At 47.5% G+C, this 19793-nt stretch overlaps 1 protein-coding gene across 1 annotated transcript; it reads right to left on the bottom strand.

Moving 5' to 3' along the window:
* Positions 1–5600: 5600 nt before the first annotated feature.
* LOC135826322 (uncharacterized) lies at positions 5601–19142 on the bottom strand. Its single transcript, XM_065338940.1, has 5 exons — positions 18858–19142; positions 13894–13987; positions 7464–7805; positions 7014–7181; positions 5601–6368 (listed from the first exon to the last, which is right to left on the bottom strand). Exons 1-5 carry the CDS (start codon positions 18861–18863, stop codon positions 6124–6126), a joined length of 855 nt encoding a protein of 284 aa, XP_065195012.1. The 5' UTR covers positions 18864–19142; the 3' UTR covers positions 5601–6123.
* Between the last annotated feature and the right edge of the window lie 651 nt (positions 19143–19793).

Raw genomic sequence — 19793 nt, 5'->3', positions numbered from 1 at the left:
GCGATAGGCCAAGCGTTGAAAAACAGCCATGAGGACACATCGTCTAGAAGTCCACCGCGCTCGAACTGAAATTGCAGGTTCAAACAATTTCCCACGCGGCGTCAGGCAGCGTAACTCTTCTCCCTGCATCACCATCCATCTCCAGCAACCGTCTCCACTCACAGCTCATGCCTCTGCCACCACTGTACTCCTTTGAGCTTCGCAGTTTGAAACCATTCGGGGGTCAGCTACACCACCGCGAATGGAGAGACGAGGACGACAACGGTCGTGACTGAAAAGACACTGCCTTGGCTACCGCATCGCGGAACCCTCGCCCCAGCAAATTCAGAAATACGCCAGGGGCAACTCTGGTGGACCCAGAGCCACCCCCTTGGCAAGACTAGTAAGAGGAACGACTGAAAGCTCAGATAAAACGGAGCTACAAAAAGTGCAACCGTCCCCTTCAAGCACAGTTGCAACACACAGGGAGTCGTATACATGTACATAATATTGTGGCCAGCTGTTTGTAGCCAGCTGTGTTTGATGGTACGGTACGGTACGGGACAGATACGGGAGCCAGCAAATGGCCAGCTGTGCGATACGGTACGGGACAGATACGGGATAGCGCCAGGCGTGACACAAACAAACAAACAAACAAACACCAAATTAAAGCTGTGTGGACCCTGGCTAGCGCCAGACGTTACTGAAGTAACGTCTTCTGCATAGCTACGGGAATAAATTATATTGTAACTGGAGAGTGCAATCGTGCTTGGGACCCATCCCAATGTCATCACATGGCTGTGGTGACTAGTGTATACCTGGGAGAGTTTTTCCTCAACTGAGACGGAGTGTAGGTGGATGGATTATGAGAAATGCGAAGATGTGGAGTAAGTTGTGTCGAAGAAATGTGTAATAAAATAAAATTTACTTTACACTCAAAACATACACTGTACATGTACATGCAACATCATGATAATGATTCCATCGTCATATCTTCGCAACAGGTACGCCATAAGCACCAAATACATGGTGTGTGTGCACGCGCGCGCTTGCGTGCGCACGTACATGCACACACTCTCGTGCGTGGCCGAGTTGGCCGGATGAACAGACCACGCATTTGCACGAGGTGTCCGTCATGTCATTGGAATGCTGTACTTTATGACTTTATTCCAAAATAGTTTGTCTTGCCCCTGCCAAATGGAGTTTTGTCTATGCTCAGCGGGTATCGGGCTACGACACCACACTGCAGTCAGCGCTGAAATTAAAATAGCACTTCATGGATTATTTTAACTAATTTCCTTTGCGTTTACTTTGTCGAGCCCGTGGTTTCATTTCTGTGTTCTGTTATGATTGGCCTCTGGAAATAATCGGAGTGGATGTCATTTTTGTCATATGTGTGTGCCTTGTGCAACAGGTTCAAGGCTAGATGCACTTCACATTCGGCGTGCGATCTCGGCGTCTGGGACCTGATAACTTCTTGGTTGGATGGGTAATCAAGGATGATACTACTCGGCACACCAATGTACATGTCAATGTAATTTTTACTTTTTCAGAGCTGCACTATTTACGTCTTTATGCTTACTTTGGTGCTCGCGTGTTTCCTCCGGATTATTTCTATCATCATGCGTGTTCTTGGGCTGAGCGAGCACATGCACGAGTGTGCAGCTATAGACCTGTGTATCTTTGGTTACACTTTGTTCTGCAATGCATGTACCTTGTAACAGTATGTGCTTGCACTGCTTTGTGTGGCCTGTGTATTTCAGGACTATTCAGTGCATTAGACCCAGGTTGGTTTGGTTGCCGGATGATCTCTTGTTGCGTCGCTCTGTGTTTTGTATTCATCAATTTTGGGCTTGAGAATTGAGCTGGTGTGTGGTTCCCAATATGAAAACATCATGCTGGTGCTCTGTGTTTCGATTATCGACTGTCCGAGCAGTCACGATTCATTACCAGAACGGTCAATTCTGTAGTCTCTTGACGTGTTTGTCTTTTTGTGTTTTCGCCGGGGAATTAGCGGTGACGTTGCACATAGAACGGCAGTGTTGCGTCACTGGACGACCCTGCCTCTGACTTCGTTTCCCCAGGATCTGGTGCAGATACACCAGACAGTCACTTCCTGTAAACACGCAAACAGCAAAAGAAGAGATCCCGCAAATCAGGAAAACCCATTGTGGAAAATATCGAGTAGATCTTACACCATTCAATAATCTGGAGTAATTACAGTGAGACAAACACTTCAAACAGTGCTCTCTCTCTCTCTCTCTCTCTCTCTCTCTCTCTCTCTCTCTCTCTCTCTCTCTCTCTCTCTCTCTCTCTCTCTCTCTCTCTCTCTCTCTCTCTCTCTCTCTCTCTCTCTCTCTCTCTCTCTCTCCATCCTTCCAAAATACCCTGTAACAATTCCCTACAGTCCATTTCAAAACTATAGACGCGTAGGGTTTTTGAAATATTTCAAATTTGGCTGGAACTTTTTGAGAATAGTTTTCGGAATATTGCTCAGGACCGCTCCACAATTACTCTCATAATAATAGTTTCTAAACGATTGGATAACAGACGCCCAATTTGGAAAAATTTATGCACAAAGTGATCACAGATTTTATGTGGTATAGATGCTGGCATAACGGTTTTTGCCTAGGTACCCGTCTATAGTTTTGAAATGGACTATGGAATTATTTTATTTTATATTATCAGGACATCATTCTGAACATAATAACTTCTTCCATGGGTCTTCAATCACCACGGAGGGCGAGAATATATCTAAGTCATGCAGTTTACGGGAGGTGCGAGCTGTCATGGATATAGAGGCTGATTTTGTGCCAGCGCGAGGGCAGAGACAGAAAGAAGACACTGATTTCTTGAACAACTCACCTACATATAATCGAATCCACAAGGGAGCGCTCGTACTTTGATCCATCAGGACGCGAAGAATCTTCAAAGCACTCTCAAACACGGAGTTTTACAGTGGGCAGCCAATTTCACAGCCATTATGAAGGCCCTCGACGACTACAGGAGATTTGTAGAGGAAAGAACAAGGAGTAAAGAGCGACAACAATCGCTTGAAGAAAAAGCAAAGAAAAACTGTTCTCTCTCCAGTCATTTAGATGCTGTTGCCCTTGACAACTGGTTCCATCCAGAGGACGCGACTTTTGTTTGTCCCCAGTGCTCTCCGTTGCTATGCGTATCGAAGGGGCCGTGACGTCACACTTAACAGCCCCATTACAGCGGAGAGCGTTGGTGCAGACCGTGAACCATGTGAACTGGCTGCACTGGATTGCTACTACAGTACCAGTACTGTAGTAGACGCTAGCTCTTTCACACCTTTGCCGCTTTGGCTTTGTGGCTCGTGTAAAAACTATCTCATTTCCGCTGTCTAGATAGCGTCTACTGTCTAGTGGCAGTGCGGCTGTGTACCGCGTGTACGTGTGTAACAGACAAGCCTACATGTACAACTAAAGTACAATTGCCCACCTTTGTGTGTGAACAGCTAGTCCGACTCATCCGACACAGTCGGCAGACTCCGTGTCGGAGTCGGTGTCGGAGTATCGGCCGGAAAATCGGCCTAGTGTGAACCAGGCTTTAGCAGCAGCATGTTGACTAACGCGAGAGCTACGCAAACCAGCAATGCAAGAATGCAGCCGAGTGAACAAAATCCTGCACTGGATGAAAACCATGAGAGAATGCTAGCATCCGTGGGATACTGCTGATTCCCACGCACACTGGTCGATGCAGCGTTCCTCCTTTATTCCCAATCGAACATGGTTGAACAAGTGGTCACGTGCTCCTGCGTACACCAGTCAGCTGGTCACCGTGCCTGCAGGGTACAACTAATACTTACTAGCCTGTTTGACCTTTTTTGGGTGCAGTCCTGTCACTCGAGTTGAACTCGAGTTGAACCTTGGTGTGAAAGTTGACGCCTGCTGGCGTGGTGACCAGGTGATTTGGGCACCCAGGAGCACGTGACCGCTTCTTCAACCATGTTCGATTGGGAATAAAGGAGGAACGCTGCATCGCAGCCTTTTCGGACCAAAACCAGTCGACTCAGCGTCCAAAAGACTACAACATATGGGCCAATCGCGGTCATCCGTGCTTTTATAAGAACGAAACGGCGCTTTTAGTGACATTTTGCATACAAATCCCCATCTAGTAGGGCGCAGTCACCCAGTTTCGGTGGAAGTGCGCGAGTTCGATTGGGATTCAAGTAGGAAGGGAGCGTCTCAGCTTTCTCGGACCAAGACCATTCGACTCAGCACCCCGAAGACTACAACTGGTGAAATTTTAATTTTTGCCTTAACTTCCCCTTTAAGTGTGCACAGGCAAAATTATTCAAAAAATCCCTATTAATTTTTACTCAATCTGCGGACAGCATGCTGCATAATTTTTATAAATCTGCTCAAGAACTTACTTGTTGAAAATGCTGCCCAGCCTGATTTCACCCATAGTATACGTGTGTGTGTGTGTGTGTGTGTGTGTGTGTGTGTGTGCACACGCGAAAACTTGGGCGTGGATGCGTTCTGTGCGGGTATACTCGTCTCTCTGTGTTACAGTGTGTGTGCGTGCGTTATGTGTGCTCAGCTATGCATCTTTCCTGCGGTGTGAACGTGTTTACGGATTGTTGACGCAGAACAGAGCCGCATGGAACGATGTGGCTAGCGGAGCTGTTGACACTTGTACCGTCTGTTGTGAGACGTGTACCCTCTCAGTTAAATACTCCCTCTGCCGCTGGTATTTTGCCTGTACCGATATGTGCCACACGGCTATCAGCTGTTGCAAGAACGAAGATGAAAGATTTGGTTTAAAAGAGCATGCTATTGTTGCACAGTGTGTAGTTTGAAACATTTTGCACAGAAAACTGGCCGCCGCCTCGATCGACCGCTCGTTTTTCTCCAAATGCAACTACACCGGTGTGTTATCTGTGATCATAGTGACCAAGTAAGCCCCTACCCGATGCCATAATGCACGGGTGAATGGCACACAGCCCTCATCGCATGAGCCAATGAGACCGGCGGCATGGCCATGGTCCTGATTGCACGACACGGCGACATTTAAAAAAAATTATTTTAGCCATGATAGTCCGATACTGTCACAGCTACGCCTGCTGCCTCGGCGGACTATCGAACAAGCATATCTACCGGTACATGTACTGGTATGCTGGCAATAGAGAGCGGGATAAATAAAATAAATAAACTTCAAAACTGCTGATGCCTAGTACTCCGCTGCAATCATGGAAATGTCTACAAAGTGAGGATGGAAAAAATGAACTTGAATATCTATTTTATAATTCATATAATTATACTAAAACAATTCCCCACAGGTTGTAACGGCCTGTAAAGGGCTTCTCTTTGTAAGCAAGGAAAGAACAGAGAAGAAGGGAGTAAAATTGAAGGAGAAAATCACTCCAAGAGGTCTAGAGCGGAGATTGCAGGTTGGTGAATGTTACGTTCGGCCTAGAAATAGAAAAGTCTCTTTCTTGTTAGCGTGTTTAATATCCTAGTGTCAAGATGACATTGTACAAGTATGTTACAAGTACTAGCAAGGACGGGAATAGACAGTTCCACAAAGTCCTAGAGATAGATGTGGACTCAGGGGTTGGGGTTCGGGGGGGGGGGGGGGTATACAATGTTTGTACTGTGCCGTTCAGTGAGTTCCTGGCGCTGCGTGAGTACCGGCACAGCACTACATAGCCTACGCCCTGTGCTTGGTTGCAGTGGTGCTCACAGCCTCTGGATTTCGCTCAGCACAATGGAAGAATAATATGAGCACATTGCCATGTGAATGCCTGCAGAGTTCTATCTGACGCAGTGACGACAGGCTAACAGAGAGTAGAGGGTCACTGAACTGGAAGTGGAAACAACGGATGCTTGCAGTCACGTGTGCCAAGATCCACGGAAACAGTTTTTGGTTGGTCCGGCCATACCCTAGCCTTTCAGACAGTTTGTATGTGATAACCGGTCTGGTTCGCCAGGCCATGTACGGACCAAATCTGTGGCCACCAGCATATGTTTGCTGCTGAGGAGGTCATGCCTACCCGTCGTAATATTATGACTCATACGCAGGACTTCCTCAGCAGTAAACGTATGCTGGTGTCCACAGAGTTGGTCCAGGCATGGCCTGGCCAACGGGACCGGTTCAGCACGGTGCATGTGTACATCACAGTGTGCTGTCCACCGCAGCAGCCAAGGGTATGTTATCCATGTCATCACCGCTGGCTATTGTTGAGACGCTGGAGCGCGTCAGCAGGCGTAGCCCGCCGCCGCCACCGCCGCTCTGAGCCGTACTGCCTGTGGCAACGGTGCCTGCTCTAGTGGTAGCGCGAGTGCTCGGCGGTGACTGCGGATACTCATTGCTCTGCAGGTTATCATACAATGGTGGCGGTATCGAACCGGATGTGGAACCTGCTCAAGATTGACCAGACAACAAAAACAGAGAAACAAAACGAAAGAAAGAAGGACAGTTCAGGAAGACAGAAAGAATAGCGCATGCCACAGCTCACTTTTGTACAAGATGACAATAGATCAGCGTTACATCAGCAGGTTGAAAATTCATTCCTGCCAGTGTGTTACACAAGGTGCAAACTGCTAAGCACCATCACCAAGAGAGCAAGCCACCTTGGTTGGGTAGGTCAGCTCTGTTGATGAGGCATTTCATGCAAAAGCAATGGTACGCATGAGATGAATACCACTCCCGCATTGTCCGGCTCATTGAAACAAGTGACCTCTCTCTCGACCCAACAGTCTTAATTGACAATGGAATTAGAATTAATATAACTATTTACACTTCAGTTGAACATAACATTCCTAAAGATTCGAATCACACACCCATTCAGACTCAACCTAGGAAAACACGGTAGCTGAGTAATTGACAGTGTCACAGCTGTCACACAAACACACGGCAAAGTGCTGAACAGCGTGACAAGCTCAGAACAACGGGTAGAGTTTGCAGGAGAGGAGGACACCAAAAATGGACACATTTCAGGCCAACACGACAGCCGCACAAGCCACACGTCACAGCATCAGATTTGATGTGGTCACTGCACTCACCACCGGATTGGCTGGCGGAGTGGGTTCGATGGCGTCGCCACACGTAACGAACTTTCCGCGACCGCGACAGATAGCACAGGGACGGAACAAGCATCAGTAGAATCAAGGTCAAGATGAACCAGTATGAGTAGGAAAGTCTCCAGTGCCGAGGTCGGTACGGGTAGATATCTGCGAGTGAAAAAACGTTACGCCACACAGAAGACAACAAGCGCCAAACAAGATTAGTTTGGAAAGCGGTTGGCCACCAGAAACACATTGCATTTGCGATTACTCAATCTGCGGACGGTACTGTTTCGTCCTTTGCGATATGCTTAGCCTTCTAGGAATTCCGCTGCGCATGCACTAACTCACGCACGCACGCACGCACACACACACGTACACGCACACACATGCACACATACACACGCACGCACCCCCCCCCCCACCACACACACACGCAAGCACACTCACAGTGGATGATGATTCGGACAACACGGCTGTCGTTTCCGTACGCATTCCACGTCCTGCAGACATACGTGGCATCATCGCTATCATTACCGCGCAAAACCAACGGAAGAGAACTGACATTAGCGGTTCGAATCAGCACTCCGTTCCGGTACCAGCCAATATGAAGCGGACGCGTGCCACGGGATCGGCATGGGAACGATTTGACGTTAGCATCAGTGGAGTTGGTGGTGAGGTTGGTTGCGGCTGCTGCAGTCATGTTGCTCAAGACTCTGGGCAGGCTTGGAGGCTTCTTCATGCGACTGATCACCTCAATGGATTTGGGAAAGATCACTATTCGCGCAGGTTCTACAGCACACAAAGCACACACGCACCCAGGTACACAGGTACACGGGTACACGGGTAACATCACTGAATGCTGGTATAGATTTAAAGTATCCATGCTGCAGTGTATACGGTACACACCCTTACAGGCCTTAGTAAAAAACGTTAAGTTGCAACGGTATTACCGTATTTAGGGTGATCAAGGCATGAGTACCGTAAACAAAATAGCATTACCGTTGTTTCTAATGGCCCAGGGTGATAACGCTAGTGAAGGTCCAAAACAGGTCCAAAAACGAGGTGTTAATTAGGGCCCAAATACGACCTGGTGGTACTATTGTACAGTGTACTGCACCCGAGGTTGCATACATGGGTAGTTGGGTGTTATTGGGCGGGGAGCAAGTACCCCGGATTTATGGGGATGCCAATCAGGACAGCGGTGAGTAGGAGTCGATACATATCCTCGTCAACCAGCCAGGGAAATGCAGGGCGTTACGCGCGTAATCTCTTGATTTGAGTTCAACATCAAACGACGCTTGGTCGTACCGATTGACAGTCTACAGGTTGGAAGGTGGCGGCTACTCCTGTGCCGATAGACAGACAAATGTATGCATCAATGTGCCATGAAGCATGTGCAAACTGACTAACATATGTCTGTAGGCATGTGGGGAAGAAATAGTGCTAGAGAAATGCGTTACCAGACTGAGCAACGAGAGAACTCGGAAGCTCAGAGCCCAGCAGAGGGGAACGACTCTATCAGCAAGATGTGCGCAATGGTGACTTCTTCAGGGCTACAACGTTGGTTCTGGACAGTGTCACCAAGTGATATTGATAGCACGCCAGCCCTTCGCATTGCAGGTATTGATGTGCAGTTTCAGCTGCCACCCCTGCAAGAACTCGCAATCATCATCGCAGCCAATCCGGCTGCTGCAGCGCGAGGGTTTCAAGCGCTGATCAACTCTATATTGCGGTGTTTATTTAGTGAAGAACCGCAAGAGCCAACGCGTACAGAGAAAGGGAATGTCTATTGTGTGGTGGAGAGCACCCAGGTTACACCTTCTGTGAAAAGCCACAAGTTATGAAGTATGAAAGGTATCTTCTAGTTTAAAGGGGAAGTTCACCCTAAAATCAAAATTTCAGAACTTGTAGCGAAAAATCCACTGGTTCCAATGGCGAAAGTCCGAGATTGATCTGAGGAACCGTTCTGGAGTTATAGCATCTGGAAGTCTGGACTAAATTCGATGACGTCATGATGGCATCATAGTTTATGACGTCATTGAGACAGACTGATTTTTCAAAATTTGATATGGGATATATGACACCTTACTGGTATCTAAACTGGAAACATATCCCCCGAAAGCTTGTTGCAGCAACGAAAAACGACAGAAATTGGCTATTCACCATCTATTCCCATCCAAAGTTTATCTCTGTGACATCACAGGGATGGGCAAATTTGACATCATGATGTCACAGAATTTTGCCAAAACTTGAAGATGCTATAACTCCGGAACGGTTGCTCCAATCAACGTGGGACTTTCACCATTGGAATCAGTGCATTGTTCGCTACAGGTTGTGAAGTTTTGATTTTAGGGTGAACTTCAGACATTGTTGTCGCTTGATTGTTGTATCGTGCTGCGTCTCCCAGTCGACGTCGTCTTCTCCTTCTGCTACTGCGTCAGCTGCCTGTGGGAGCTCTGTTCCCTAGCAGTCAGGGAAGTTGTATCGACATCAACAGGATTACGATATCAGTGCAATATGATGCAGGATGACCTTATCACGATAACCCATGACTACAATGACTCAATCCGAACCATGAACCAGCACTTGGAAACGGCTCATGAAGAGCTTGGCGATCTCGATTTGCTGCCCGTGACGAGTGGAGAGTGGATATCAGTGCAATATGATGCAGGATGACCTTATCACGATAACCCATGACTGCAATGACTCAATCCGAACCATGAACCAGCACTTGGAAACGGCTCATGAAGAGCTTGGCGATCCCGATTTGCTGCCCGTGACGAGTGGAGAGTGTAGTATCCCTGCATGGCTAGTACGGAGCTTTACCTGACGTATGTTTAGTGTATCCCTGTACGTTAGCGTACGGGTTCTGTTGCCTAAAAGCTGCTGCGCATTTCTGTTTTCATTAGAATTTGTAACAACAACAAAGCCGAGCAGAAGAGCTGTTCAACCTCCAGGTGTGTACCGGAGAAAGTTATTTTTATTGCCGCTTCTTTTATTTACATAATAATCCAGGTGTGTACCTGAAGTTCGATGAAAAATTAATTCGTGCAGCGTGCCTCCACTCGGCTACCACTACAAGAGTAAGGTGATCCCGCTTTGCTGCCTGTGACGAGTAGAGAGTACGGCGATGAAAAGCAGGGTGAAACAGTTGCTACTGCGGCACTGGTGAAGAAGAGTGTGAAACTGGCGGTGATTTAACGAGAAGAGGTAAGCATACGCTTGGCACTACACTGGCTGGCCGTACATATGCATGCAGCGTATATAGAATGTGTACGACAGTGTACGACAGTGTACGACAGTGTACGACTCGGGCTCAGTCACAGTGTACGACTCGCGCTCATTCACTACCTAACCGTGCACTATACTAGTATAACTATCATGTTGACTGCAGGCAGATCGCTGTTGTTTTCGTTTGGTCGATCTGTCTCACAGTCGCACCCAGCAGCTAGTGCCGGAGCATTTCGGTCATGTCGAGGTCAGGCGCGTGCACCGCGTGGTTTTCTTGGAGTCCGGAAACCACCTTTTTTTTGCGGCCGGCGATATTTTTGCTGCATGCGCAATGCGCGTGCACTGTCACAGTGTGCGTAGATGCACTTTTCGTGCGCATGTGAAAGGCAGGGAACGTGTAGTGCATGTGCCCACCGCTACTGCTGAGTACATGTCATCAGGCACAGCCACTAGTCTACGGTACTGGCGCTAGTGACATGTCCACTCACGCGCGATGCAAATCATTTTTTGTTGGACTCGACTACACAGTGCAGCTAGTGTACTGTACTTGTGCAAGGACATCAAAGACAAAGCGCGGACAGCAGGCATGTCGCATATGTCCAAAGTGGAAACAAGTGCTTTCATCTTGGTTTTGAAGTGGGTGCTTTGGTCTTGGACTCGAGTACGAGCGGCTGTCTGTTTTGCTAGTAAAATTACTGTTCAGGTTTGTGGTTTTGAGGACAAAGGCAATGAGTTTTCAGCAGGAGACTTTGTCCGCTCTCTGGGAAAAAAAAACAGCAGCGTCGCACCCGGAACGACGTGAAGTTTATGACGGAGAGTCGGATTCTTCCGCCACCGGCACCGGCATTGCTGAAGGCGGCAGCCAAGTTGAAGTTCAAGACTGTGACGAGGCAAGTTTCACAATAGAGGACGAAACTGCTGACGAGCCCGCTGCAAAAAGATTGACATTTGGTGAGGTGTCGGCTGACAGTCACAATGAGTCAGACAGTGACATGAATTGACCTCCTTCTTTGACTCACTGACTAGCAAGAGTGTCTGAATCTTCCTTCACTACTTCGAACTACTTGTATAACGTCGGCTAGCCTATTTATTTATCCTGTGTAAGGAAAATGCCTTTGTACCACATTTGTTTGGATGTCTCGGTGGGACTGGCAGCCATAACTTTTAAAGCTTTCTTTCAGTGTGTAATCAAAGTTTAGTGCGTGTAATACTGCTGAATCTGCAGGTAGCTTATTGCAAAATGGCGGTCGAAATTTTTTTGGAAACCACCTTTTTTGACCCGGTGCACGCGCCTGGAGGTCCTTTCTATTTTCATGCTCATGTAAGTGTCGTGACATGTGAAGCCGGGGCTAGCCATGCCGCTTTGAGTGAAGCGCATTCGGTCTGTGAAGCGCATGGGATCAAAGTGGAAGGGGAAGGCGAAGAACCGGTACTTGGTCCGACTTATTGAATGTGCGTTTCGCTTCGAACGTCAACCAAACAAATTCAAATAATCTCAGGACGGAATAAACTATCCAGCTATCTAACACTATCCTTCAGTTGTCAATTTGTGATGTTGAAGAAGGAATGGCTCCAACTCCAAAGGAGGCAGCGGCTCAGGATCCTAGGCGACTTGAGCCTTTTGCGTCCAAATTTTGTCGTCAGAGGACTCCTGTTGCTTCTCGCGCAACACAGAGAAGGCCTGGTGCTGAAATCAACACCCCACTGCAATTTGGGATTGTCACGGAGTACCAGAAACTCCTGGGCGATAGTTCTCGGTGCCTCCTGGCGGATTGAAATCGTAATCGTTGTTTCCTTGGCAGAATTTCAGCAAACGCGTCATCCAGAAACTCGTGCAGAAAGCACCAGCATCGCTCCGTCCAGTTTGCTGATCTCTCTCGCAGTCGTTCACGATGTGGCTTCCGACGAATCAAGATCACAGAAGAGATCGTCGAGAAGTTGATCGTAATAAATAACCGGCCTTGAGGTTGACTTTCAGGCGACAATCTGGCTGGAAAACTGAACCGCAGAAAGGATGAATTATCCGGCGGATACGGTGCGGAGTCCTCCGAGCCGCTATCGCGATGCGTCACAAGATCGCCAGTCTCCGGGGCCAGTGGATTCGTGAAACAGGCAAGGAAGAGCACGCATGGTCTGATTGATGACATCGACATGTCGACACAGATCAGACTCAGTAGTGACAGTACAGGCTTGGCACACGGTGATGAGAAGTGATTTTTTACGCGTGGTGGTTCGCCTCATTTGAAGGTGTCGTGGGAGCGTCAGGCGAAAACACCTACACTTAGGCTACAGCCACCATTCTTGCAGTCGTACTGCACGAGGAGGAGGCGAAGTCGATCCTCTAAATCGTGCCTATGGAGTGAAAAAATCAAGGAAGCGCAGGATAGCTTGGAGGAGATGAAAAAAATGTCGACGTTTTGCAGGTTAATGCACTTGCAGATGCGCCCTGAGACACCAACAGCGATGAAAACTAGAAGGTCAGGCCAAGAAACGACACAGTAGTTATCTATCTACCGTCTCTTGGTTGATTTTTTAGTACAGGTGCTCCTTTGTACATATGCTTGAGTTTTGAAGTCAAGCGCACATTTTAATAAGTCGGACCAAGTAGAATATACTCAATCTTGGAACACGACGCAATCTGCTCAGAGCTTCAACACTGTCACCCCTGTCATTTTGCACTTCCTCATAGTCCTCTGTTAATGACCTCAGCATTGCATTTATACAACAACCGCGCCCATTAAAACACTGCAATCTACCCAATCCTTACATTCCCGGCCCATTAGCAGCACACCCAAAACAATCGAACGATATTGCAATAATGCGACACCGTAACCTTGATGACCTAGGCAAAAAAGCATGGCGAGGTTATACGTTTTTCTTTTCTCCATTTTTTGGAAACAGAACATGGGATTCGAACCCGCACTATCGCCCTGCATGCATTCCCCCGATACACTTCGCATACATACACATTGTGCCAAAACGTTGCTTCACGTTATGATCTTGCAGTTGAAAGCCCTATTTGAATTAGGTGGCCAGCTGTCTTTGATGGTACGGTACAGTACACGTACAGGATAGCGCCAGGCATGCCGTCATCAGGCACAATTACGGAATTAAAGCTGTGTGGACCCTGGCTAGCGCCACACGTTACTAGCGTAACTTCAGTTTAGTGTGCGTGGGAATGTTTCCTTCCCAACACCTACTTGCTACTGTACAAGTACACATTTTCGTTTGGAATGAACTTACCCTATATTCGTTAGGGAGCACGAAATAACTAAAATTTGTACCAAAGTTTTTTTCTGAACGTTCGGGGTGACAGACCTCGACCTAAACCGAAATTTGGTACGTAACAAGCCTGCTGGTGGAGTGATCTAACGAAAGATTTCGTGCCCGAAAATTTGTACAGTCAACTTCGCTAATAACGACTGCGGATATAACGACAATTCGCGAATAACGACAGAATTTCCATGCCCAGAGCAAAGTCCCATCCAACTGTAATACATATAATGAGACTTCGGGTATAACGACAGTTCGCGAATAAGGACACTTTTCTGTAGCCCCGCCGAGTGTCATTATACGCAAAGTTGACTGTACTTGTAGAGTACGCACACAGACATCATGCAGGGAAACCCAGGGTGTATACACCTACCCCCTTTACGGCGAGCTCCTTGGGAATGACATTCTTGACTCGCGAACAGCACCAGCAACAGCAGTAGCGCTGCAACATAGCACTGTGTACCACCCTGCAATAATAGTGAGAGACAGAGATAGAGCATAGGCAGACGGAGGGACTGTAATTAAAGAGGTCGTTTGTTCTGTTGCCCTCAGAATGCTCAATGCCGGAGAGACGGATCATCAAGGTACTGGTAGGGTTCTGACGATGGGTGACTGGCCCGAAACCCCACAATGTTTTCAACGTCAGAATAAAGAATTTTCAACGCAATGCATGTGCCGATCGTGAATAGCAACTACATAGAGTGGTTGTCAAGACAACTTCTTTCTATAATCCTGTGGCATGATGTCTACAAATTTCCTAGTGAACGCTTCATTAGCTCGCTGTTTAGGACTCACTGGGAATGGATTAAGAGCGCGTACAAGGCTGAATGAACGAGGCAACAGTTGTTGTTTCTCCTGGCTAGATTGTTGCTCATGTCGGTCTTACATACTGTAGTAGACGGACTTCCCCTACACAAATCTCACCATGTATTACTATGCATTGCACTATGCATTGCTGGCACCATCAGATCCCTTGCTTTCATTTAGAGATTGCTAGCTAGCGCTCGGAGTTGTAACTGACAATCTCGTACCGTATATAGGTCCGTCTGTCAGTTCCCCAGCTCAGTTGCTGCAGAGTCTTTGCTTCCGTTGTTTTCTGTCGTCTTCCCTTCACTTGAGTCTTTCAATGCTATAAGTTCTGTGCTACCTATGTTCGTCTTTTCGTGCAATATTGTTCCCTGAGAATACTACTTGTGCTTTGAGTGGGAGAGACTGAATCAGTTTTGCCTTGTCACTCGGTTGCGTACTACATTTGGTGGCAGCGGTGTTAGCTCTGTGTTCGTCAGTCGCAGTATTTCCGGAACCACGCCTCGTTATTTCGCCGTGCAGTGAACGTTGCCGTTGCCGTTCTCCTTTCAACTCAAGCTGAGTAACTTTGTTCCGCGCCAATTTACGATTTTAATATTTACATTTTTGTACTGCTAGTATTTTCTAGGCTTGCTTTGTTGGATCTATTCGTAGTCTTGTCCCCTAAGCTAGCTCTTCGTTGCCAGTCTTTCTTGCACTGCTCGCCGTACTTGAACTGTTGCTATAGCGTAGGCTTAGTCCTCAAACGCGTCCCGTGTTGCTTGCGAAGTCCTACTTGTTTGTTTGTTATCCTTATATACACGACACCGGAAATGGCACAGAATCCTCAAGCTGCTGCTTCCGCTCCTGCCGTGCGCTCTCACTTGCTTTCGTTATAAAAGGCCAGGTTCGCCCCTTGTACATTGTTCTGATGATGGGTGACTGGCCCAAATCGCCATAATTTCTCGACATCACAGATATAGAATTGTTCATCCAGCGCATGCGCCAAGTGTGAATAGCAACTGAATAGAGCGGTTGTGTCAGGTGACAAACCCCCCTTTCTGCATAATGCAGTTGCGTGATGTACACAACTTTCTGAATGAATGCTTCAGTAGCTCGCTGTTTAGGGCTCCCTGGGACTGGCAACAGCTGCTTTTTCTCCTGGATTGTCGTCATGTTGGTCTTGTCCCTAAGTTCATTGCCATGCAATGCTGTGCAGACTGGTAAGATTGAGTTCAGTAATAGAGCTGTCGTGAAGAGAAACAGGTATCTAAAAGGTGTTTTCAAGGCTTTGTCAGTTGATAACCCCCTTTTCTTTGGGGATAATTGAAAAGGCCAGGTTCGCCCCGTGTAGATTGTTTTGACGATGGCTGTAGTATCCCTGCCTGGCTAATACGGAAGTAGTACGGAACGAATACGGAGCTTTGCCTGATGTATGTTTGGTGTGTCTCCGTATGTAAGCGTACGGCGTCTGCTGCATAAAAGCTGCTGTGCATTTCTATTTTGATTAGATTCATAGCAACGACAAAGGTAACTCGAAGAAGAAGTAGTCAACCTCTAGGTGTGCACCAGAGAGAAAGTTCCATTTATTTGCCGCTTCTTCTTTTACTAATAATTATATCCCAGGTGTGTACCTGAGAGAAGTAGAATAAAACTAACTCTTGTTGACCTCACCGCGCCTACAACTCGGCTACCTGTTACAATGGGTGACTGGTCTGTAACGTCAATAATTTTTTCGACATCACTAATGATAGATTTTCTCATCTAGCGCATGCGCCAAGAGTGAATAGCAACTGAATAGAGCGGTTGTCAGTTGACAAACCCCCTTTTATTTGGGAAAATTGAAGGCGGCGAATAACAATCTTAGGTCAGTGCCCAAGCTTGTCTAAGTCCACAGCGAACATGATTTGGCTGAGCCGTGAGGGATTGAAGAGAAAGGGTGACGAGACGCTGGTTGTAGCAAGCAGTAAGTGACCCTGACCAGCGGGGCACGAGGGCACTGATGCTGCTCTGCTTGAACCGTTTCGACAAGCGAGGGAAGGCAGCATCCCCGTGCAGTGGATCATTTCCGGTGGAAGGCGAGTGAAGTCTCCGACTCCCTCGGACATCCGCCGCTCCAGGCCTCAACTAGATTCATAGATCGTTTACTTGTAATGCTAAACTATTCCAAAATATGCCAATATCTGCCACTAAAGCAGATTATGCTATGCTCGGAAAACTTCCGGTTTTCTGCTTAACAATTCGCTAGCCGATTTCGGCAAGGGCTAGTGTGTGAGGGTGGCTTAGCTTGATCAGATTACATATACAGCGCGTATCGGTTATAGCGATGGTGTTTGAAAAACGACTTTTCATTCTTATCTCCGATATTTCTTACACACGATAAATCAAGTGTGGCATATCATATGCATGTGCGGCGCAGAGGCAGGAATGCCATGGTACACGAAACGTAGTGCTACTGTGCAAGTGTGCATGCGACTGTTCGTAGTCTCATAGGCTTACCATGTGGCTATGCAACATGAACTACATGACAGCAACAGTTGAACCTGCAGCACTACGACGCAATGTGAGTCAGATGAGAGTTGGATAGGACAGATGTTATTACTACAGGCGATACACTTTGTACTAATCTGCCATATTTTGCTACACAAAGTCCATTTTTAGGACCGATATACTACTATGCGATAACATTGCTTGTAAGAATAAAATTAATGTTCATTTGACTCCAATGTTATGATTATGAAAATAGGAGAGTTCATTCTTGTACTTCAAAGTAGGCAGTATATTCTTTTACACGACCACACTACATCTGATACGCACTGTACGCTCATATCACTCTCATCCGGACACAATTTTATGAGTACCTCGGGCACCCTGTGGGCCAGTTTTAGTGGATATATTACTACTCATTTGCACTTTGTTTTGTGAAAGTAGTGATGCCATATGCCAGATCTCCAGCACTTGGCAATCAACTTGCGTGCAAGTGATTCAGAGCTACGGATATTTCCAAGTTATGGGTGAACGCCCGGATAAAAGAGATAGGAATGTACAGAAGTCATGTACAATCTTGCTCAATGAAATCCAGTCGCGTCGCATCGCTCGAGTTTGCGCCTTGCACCATTTCGCAGCCTTGTGTTCGCAGGTCTATGGCTGCTCAACGCCCGGAGAGTACTTGAGTGACGTGACTGGATTTCATTGAGTAGCAGCACTGTAGTAGATTGAAAATGTGCATCTCTGCACACACGTGGGAGAAGTGCTGTGCATAATGGCAAGAGTACATAACCCCCAAGAGCGTGCAACTCCAGCTATGGGGTCTGCGACAGCACTGCATAGAGGTTGTGCAGGCAGTTGCACACTCTTGGGGTTATGTACTCTTGATATTAGGGAGGTTCTGCTCTACGTGTTGAAAACGCGACGCAAAGAATCATGCGAACTTTCTTCGCGTTTCCGTAAACGTAAAGAAATGCTGTTCTGCTCTACGTTTCACCTAGAGAAGTCACGTGGAATGTGTACTGGGAATTTCCCCTTCCATATTTGGCAGTTTTCTGCATGCAGTTGATCGATACCCAGCAAATCCGTACGCATTTTCTCTGCGTGTGCCACAACGTAGAGAACCCCATCTCCGCGTAGAAATCTGGAGCCAAAACACGCGAAGCCGTAGACTCTTACCCAGACACCTGCTCTCTACGTGGTTTCTCTACGTTTCACGTATTGCAGAACCTCTAATGGTCATGTAGGCCGTTTTTCCACATGTCCGCACCAAGAGTACATGAAAACCAGAGTGTGCAGCTTGGGGCTTTTTCTACTATGGGTGTCTATCACGGCGGAATTCCGTGATTACATCATATTTGGCACAGATCTGTGTCGGGAAATGGCGTAGTGCGTACAACTGAGCTGCAGTTGTGCGGAAGGAGACCTGCTTGAATCCTGCTTGTACGCACTACATTACTAAAAATTAATGATGTAATCATGGAATTTCGCCGTGACAGCAACCCATCCGAGCTGCACACTCTGGTTTCATGTACTCTTTTTCGCACCCAACCTCTACTGTTGCCGGTAGCGATGGAACCAGCCATAGCAGTTAACTCCTTATTGCCTACATGTACAGTTGCGCTCTCAAAATCCAACCTGAAGTGCATATTTGCACCTTCAACTTTCACGCCCATGAAACCCTAGAAGTGGTATGAATGCGGCAGGCCGTGAATATGTGCAAATACAGTACAGTACAATCATATACATCGGAACTGGTCCCTGGTGAGGGCACCAGTTCTGCACCTGGGCTCGGATTACAGCGAGCGTAACGAACAATTTTACAGTCCTGCACGCGGGGCATCCTGGACTTTCACATTCTACAATGTCACTGCCGATTTGCAAAGGTGGTGCGGGGCCAAAACTTGCAAGAGCCCACAGCTAGGAATCCGAATGTAGCTTTGGCCACAAGCAGGGAGTAGGTTGTGGTTCATGGCACGGTTATTGCTATCGTCCTACTACTAAGTAACACTAATAATAATTATTATTGATTCCCACTATAAATAAAGCAACAGCAACACTCACCCTCATTTCCACACTTCCGTCTCGAGTCGATAAAGCATGCAGGCTAGCGGTAGTGAAGTCTCCGCGGATATTCACGGCCTCGACAGCTCCGGGCTTCGCGCTGCCTTCGAAAATCGAGGGCAATGCCTCGAACTCCGCCGCTCCACGTCCGGGACGTCCGTCGACAGGATGTGCAAAAGCAACTGTACGCCGAAAGATTCTGATCGATGCCCTCCGCGAGGCAAATAAAAGCGGAGCTTATTAGCGGGTGTCGACTTTTGCAATTTTCCCGATCACTCACTGCAAGCGCCGTCGATTGACGTGACGACGTCAGAATCGCAAAATTTCTGCGGCACTCGCTGCTGCTCCCTAGGCCTACTATCCCGTACGGTTACCGTACTCCCCGTGCGTATTTTACCGTATGCGCTTCAGTTTCATTGTCGTATACGGCAGAGTCATACTCATGACTCAAAATTTGCAGGCCAATCAGCGACGAAGATGACATGTGACATAGCTCACTTTGTCATGTTTCTACATTAAAGCCGACGGCGCTCTTTTTCGTGTTTCAAGGAGGCGCGTCGTCGTGGTTTTTCATCTTGACATTCCTTCACACCCTTTCCCTATTTGAAGGACCTAGATTGGCGGTTCTTGAAGAAATTCTGGCAATGTTGGAGATCCGTTATCACGGTACGGTACCGTACAGCGAATGGACCGGACACAAACTATTTTTTCGATAACCGCATCGTAGATGCTGACGCACCCAGTTATGCCCAGGCCGCCAACCTGTCTTGGAATGCCGCCAACAAAGCAGCTGCAGCAAAGAAGCGGAAATACAAGCATGCCGCTACCAGGCTCTTTTACTCGTCTCTCCACCAGCGCGCGGTGCCCTCTCCAACTTGTCCCGCCTGCCAGGGCGAACACCTACTCGCGTGCCACTTTCCTCTTTGTTACCGCTGC

Source organism: Sycon ciliatum, chromosome 10 (assembly GCF_964019385.1).
Source record: "Sycon ciliatum chromosome 10, ocSycCili1.1, whole genome shotgun sequence".
In the NCBI taxonomy this organism is placed as follows: Eukaryota; Metazoa; Porifera; class Calcarea; order Leucosolenida; family Sycettidae; genus Sycon; species Sycon ciliatum.
The sequence above is the reverse complement of the archived record's forward strand: the minus strand, read 5'-3'. Positions and strand labels throughout refer to the sequence as shown.